Source organism: Lolium perenne, chromosome 4, assembly GCF_019359855.2.
Source record: "Lolium perenne isolate Kyuss_39 chromosome 4, Kyuss_2.0, whole genome shotgun sequence".
NCBI lineage: Eukaryota > Viridiplantae > Streptophyta > Magnoliopsida > Poales > Poaceae > Lolium > Lolium perenne.
The window spans coordinates 149,370,721-149,375,845 of NC_067247.2; the positions used below are offsets into that span (position 1 = coordinate 149,370,721).

At 51.1% G+C, this 5,125-nt stretch overlaps 1 protein-coding gene across 1 annotated transcript; it reads left to right on the forward strand.

The window, feature by feature from the left end:
• Positions 1-236: 236 nt before the first annotated feature.
• LOC127294800 (NAC domain-containing protein 71) lies at positions 237-2,584 on the forward strand. Its single transcript, XM_051324696.2, has 2 exons — positions 237-811; positions 1,259-2,584. Exons 1-2 carry the CDS (start codon positions 347-349, stop codon positions 1,787-1,789), a joined length of 996 nt encoding a protein of 331 aa, XP_051180656.1. The 5' UTR covers positions 237-346; the 3' UTR covers positions 1,790-2,584.
• Positions 2,585-5,125: the final 2,541 nt, after the last annotated feature.

The following is a 5,125-nucleotide window of genomic DNA, read 5'->3' on the forward strand; positions in this document are numbered from 1 at the left end:
TACACTGGACGGGTACAAAACAGCTGACGTAATCCATGACAATTCGGTTCCTGCTAGCTGGCCCCACTGTACATCCCACCGCTCACACGTCGCATCACCCACCAGATGCGCGACACGTGGCGTCGCTCTCTACGGTCAACTGGCCGCGCCGCACAACTTGCACGTGCCCTCCCCTCGACACGCGTCGGCCATCTCCGTTCTATATATAGGAGCTGGTACGGCGGCGAGATGTTCCATTCCAAACCTTCCCCAGCCAGCCGCCATCAGTGAGCTTCCCAATCCCAGCGATCAAAACGTACCGGCGATCAACAGTCGACAGATCTTCCGAGCTAATCCCCGTACGCGAATGGACTTGGGCGGAGGTGCGATTGAGCTGCCCCCTGGCTTCCGGTTCCACCCCACCGACGACGAGCTTGTCAACTACTACCTGTGCCGCAAGTGCGCCGGCCTGCCCATCGCCGCGCCGGTCATCACCGAGGTCGACCTCTACAAGTTCGAGCCCTGGAAGCTGCCGGAGAAGGCGGCGGCCGGGGGCCAGGACTCCAAGGAGTGGTACTTCTTCTCGCCCCGCGACCGCAAGTACCCCAACGGGTCCCGCCCCAACCGCGCCGCCGGGACCGGGTACTGGAAGGCCACCGGCGCCGATAAGCCTGTCGGATCCCCGCGCGCCGTGGCGATCAAGAAGGCTCTAGTTTTCTACGCCGGCAAGCCCCCCAAGGGTGTGAAGACCAACTGGATCATGCACGAGTACCGCCTCGCCGATGTGGACCGATCCGCCGCCGCCAGGAAGAAGACCAACAACGCTCTCAGGGTAAACATACCGACCGCCCCTGGCTCTGTCGATCTCTGATTCAGTGTTCTTGCGTCTCTGCCCCCATTTCCCCATTTCTTCTTTTAGCAAGGGATTATTATTTATTAAGTTTACTAAAAAATCCAGCCGAGAAAATCTTTCTTGAAATAGCAAGTTGGTGCTTTAAAAAAGGTGAATTTGTTAGGTTCGTGCGGCTGAATGAAAAAAGGAAGAGGACAAGTTGCAGCACGCTGAAGCTGTCCTTTCCGTCACAGCCTGTAGTTTGCCAGCGACATGCGCAAAGCTAATTGCGGCGGTCCCTCGCATGTCGTCACGGCTCACGTCACGCACCGCCGGATAGAGACAACGGCGCCGCCAATCTCGTGTAAAATAGCTTTAATTGATTGATTTTACTTCTCTCCATTGATCACGATCGCTGACGAGACTTTTCTTCACCTGATCCTGCAGCTGGACGACTGGGTGCTCTGCCGAATCTACAACAAGAAGGGCGTCATTGAGCGGTACGACACCGTCGACGACGAACCCAAGCCGGCCGCCGCCGCGCCGCCGTCCACCAAGAACCCGCGGGCGGCGCACTACCCCGTGGTGCCGGCCATGAAGATCGAGCTGTCCGACTACGGCTTCTACCAGCACCCCTCGCCGCCCGCCACGGAGATGCTCTGCTTCGACCGGTCCGGGTCGGCGGACCGGGACTCCGACCCCCACTCGCTGCCGCTGCTCCACACCGACTCCAGCTCCTCCGACCGCGCGCAGCACTCGCCCTCGCCCGACTTCCCCAGCGACATGGACTACGCCGAGAGCCCGCACCCTGCCGCCGCCTGTGGCGCCGGTGGGGGTTGGCCGGGCGACGACTGGGGCTGCGCGGACGACGGCTTCGTTATCGACGAATCCCTCATCTTCGACCAGCTCTCACCAGCCGGCTTCGGCTTCGACCGCGACGCTGGAGCGTTCGGGGACATGCTCGCCTTCCTTCAGTAAACGAAGGCAGCAACATCCGTCATCAGAAGAGAAAACAGCCGCCGCAGAGATTCCTCCCTCCTCCCTAGCCCACTAACATGTTCGTCAGGTCTCGAGTAATTCGGCTCAGCGAAACTGACCGATTACCAGTCTACTTAATTAGGTGACTAATTAGCCGTGCAAGCTTCCCCCAAACCCATGGCGGATCAGAGAAACTTAGTGAGGATTTAACCCCGCACACGGATCTCGCTCGATCGAGCGATCGACAGGCTCCGGTGCACAGTTTTCCCCACCGTACATACCAGGTGTTACTGTTAACCCTGTCAGGTTTTGAACTGGCATTTGGTAGCTTGGTACAAGCATCATTCATTTGTACCAGCCCCCCTGCCCCTGCTCTTCCCCTTGGACATAGCAAAGCATGCATGGTAGGTCATGTTTCGTCGTCAATTAGGTGTTAGCTAGCCGTCGGGTAATGTAGCCGGTCAACTTTTGTTGTGTTACTACTTAGCTGAGATGCCTATCTGGCAGATTCAAAACTAGAGGTCAAACAAAAAAAATAGAGGGGAACAAGTTTTTGATTCGAGGGGCTATGGATTGTGTTGTGTAGCTTAGACTAGAATTGGTTCGGGTTCTTTTTCTTTTTCTTCAGAGGACTTGGTTCAGTCTGACAGGTTTAGGGTTTTTCTAGTGTCATGTAATTGCAAGAGAGGGTGTAATTGTGTTGCTTTCAGAGTGGTCTCTAGCGTGACCTGGAAAGCCAATTTTGTAATGCAATTATCGTAATTATTATATTAAAAGGTCGTGTCAATTATATAATTGTATACTTCCACTCTTTTTCCTTCTTTGTGCATCTTATTGCTGATGATGCTTGCTTGCACAGTTGCACGACTGAATAAGCATGACAGGGAGAGGCAGCTTGTCTGGTAAACTTCTGCTGTCGCTGATGGGGATCTGCTGCTGCTGCTGGTGCTTAATCCATTCATGCAACTTGATGGAGAGACGTCATGCATGCATAACACTTTTTGAACTATGAAAAGCAGCATCATGTGTCATGCATTCCCCTTTTGGTTGTAGCTGTTCAGGGGTCATGGCTTGGATGCCTTGCTGACAAACAGATGTGTCCCTCAATGTTTCATATGAAGTCGTGGCCTGTTGTCTAAAAATCGTTACAAATAAAGCATACAAGTTTTTCAGAAATAGGACAGAAACAATCTTTTTTTTTTCGCGGGCACGCCAAAAGCGTGCCTGATCTTTATAGAAGGGAGCAAACAAATATACAAGAGACCAACGGGAGATGCGAACATCTGCCCGCGGCCAACCCACGCACACCACCCTAGCCTAGGGATCTACTCTCGCAACATGACTCTCCGCTCCCCTCCCCTCGCGACCCTCCAAAGGGCTAGCTCCTCAAGCACCGACTCTATGACCTGTTCCGTGGATAGCTGCCTCTGTAGGTTACCAAAGACCCTGGCATTCCTCTGTTTCCAAATAAGGGTTTTGCTCGAGTTTTAGGATCAGTTTAGATATAGAGTACTCGTACACATTAAAGAACTTTGTAAAAATACACTGCTTGAAGGTTAGTCACAATGCACCAAAATGGTTAAGTAACAAAACAATTGCTCTTCGTCGATTTATTTTACTCCATTGGGCAAACGATATTTTCTCTTTAGGTGCAAAAGGGCTATCTGAGCGTGTCATAACATAGCACATGGCATACCTCCCACCACAGTTCGCTAAATTATTAATCAGAGCCAAATACCTTGGTGTATTTACAAATACAATGGCCTAGAAGGAAAAATATAATTAGTGTTCCAAAATTGGAAGAAAGGTAAACATAAGGAAATACAAATTCTGTTAAATTATTTGGAACTTAATATGGCAAATTGTTTAGTCATATAGAATATAATAATAATGTTCACGAGATGCTCATAATACCGCAGAACGTAAAAATACTCTGAAGAAGAGGCTGAAAACTTAACCAATTCATTTTCCGTGGGAGCTTATGGCGGGAGAGCATCACTAGTAGGAAAACCCTTATAGGCGGAGCTTAGTTCTGTGGCGCACCTCAAAAAATGCGCCACAGAAATTTATTTTGTGGCGCACCTGGCGAGCCATGCGCCACAAAAACTTGGTGGGCCCCACAAGCTGTCACCCCCAATCATTGGTTTTACTATTTCTATGGCGCACGGACCACCGTGCGCCACAAAACTAAGCTTATATGTGGCGCACGGCCATGTTGCGCCACAAAAATAAGATATTCTGTGGCGCACTGCCACTGTGCGCCACAAAAATAGCTTAATTTTGTGGCGCACCAGCGAGCCATGCGCCACAAAAACTTGGTGGGCCCCACAAGCTGTCACCCCCAATCATTGGTTTTACTATTTCTATGGCGCACGGACCACCGTGCGCCACAAAACTGAGCTTATATGTGGCGCACGGCCATGTTGCGCCACAAAAATAAGATATTCTGTGGCGCACTGCCACCGTGCGCCACAAAAATAAGCTATTCTGTGGCGCAGTTTCCCTGGTGCGCCACAGAAATAAGGTATTCTGTGGCGCACTCTTTTCGGTACGCCACAGAATTAGCGAACCAGATCTACAAAAGTGAGCCAACCTCCCACCTACCACACTACACAAGCCATTCTTCTTCCTCCATCTAGCTCGTCCCCCCCTTCTCTCTCATACCATTTTGACTCTACTTTTCACTTGTTTGGGTATTTATTGCACTTACTTTGGTTGATACTTAATTGGAGTTGAGGAGAAGGCTCTCCATACTCTCTCCTCCTCTCGAACTCATCGATCGCGGTCTCGTCTCGGTATCGAATCTAGAAGGTGAGTAGTTGGAGGAGATATACATATGCTTGGAGGAGACATGCATATGCTTGTAGATCTTGTGTGGCCGTCGTGTGTATGGATGCTTGTTGCAGGTGAAGCGCTTGTGTGTGTGCCGGTGTGGTGCATGGATGTTTGCCGAAATGTTGATTCATTTCCGTTTCGGCAAATTTTGCACTACCCATATGTCCTACTTTGAGGAGAGGTCATGCCGAATTTTTCCGCTCCATGTAATACCTTGAGGAGAGGTACGGCCCATGCATGTGTGCATTTGGTGCGGTTCTAATTTCCTGTTCTATGTACACCATTTGCAGGCAAGCATGGTCCTCTCGATGAGTTCCGCTCGAATCTCTAGATACAAGATAGACGCGAAGGAGGACATGATTCGGAACAATAGGCGCCAGATAAGATGTCCGTGTCGATCATGCAAACTCGAGCGCTGGATCAACCCTGATTCCGGACAACTGGAGGAGCACCTGCTGAGGCGCGGTTTCATGCAAGACAACCAGGCGCGACCGGCCCCAT

What these genes read in the sequence shown, in the direction of transcription:
- LOC127294800 (XM_051324696.2), top strand. Translation starts at nt 347, where the DNA reads ATGGACTTGGGCGGAGGTGCGATTGAGCTGCCCCCTGGCTTCCGGTTC. An exon ending in AGACCAACAACGCTCTCAGG is followed by an intron (nt 812 to 1,258) that starts GTAAACATACCG and finishes CTGATCCTGCAG; the next exon opens with CTGGACGACTGGGTGCTCTG.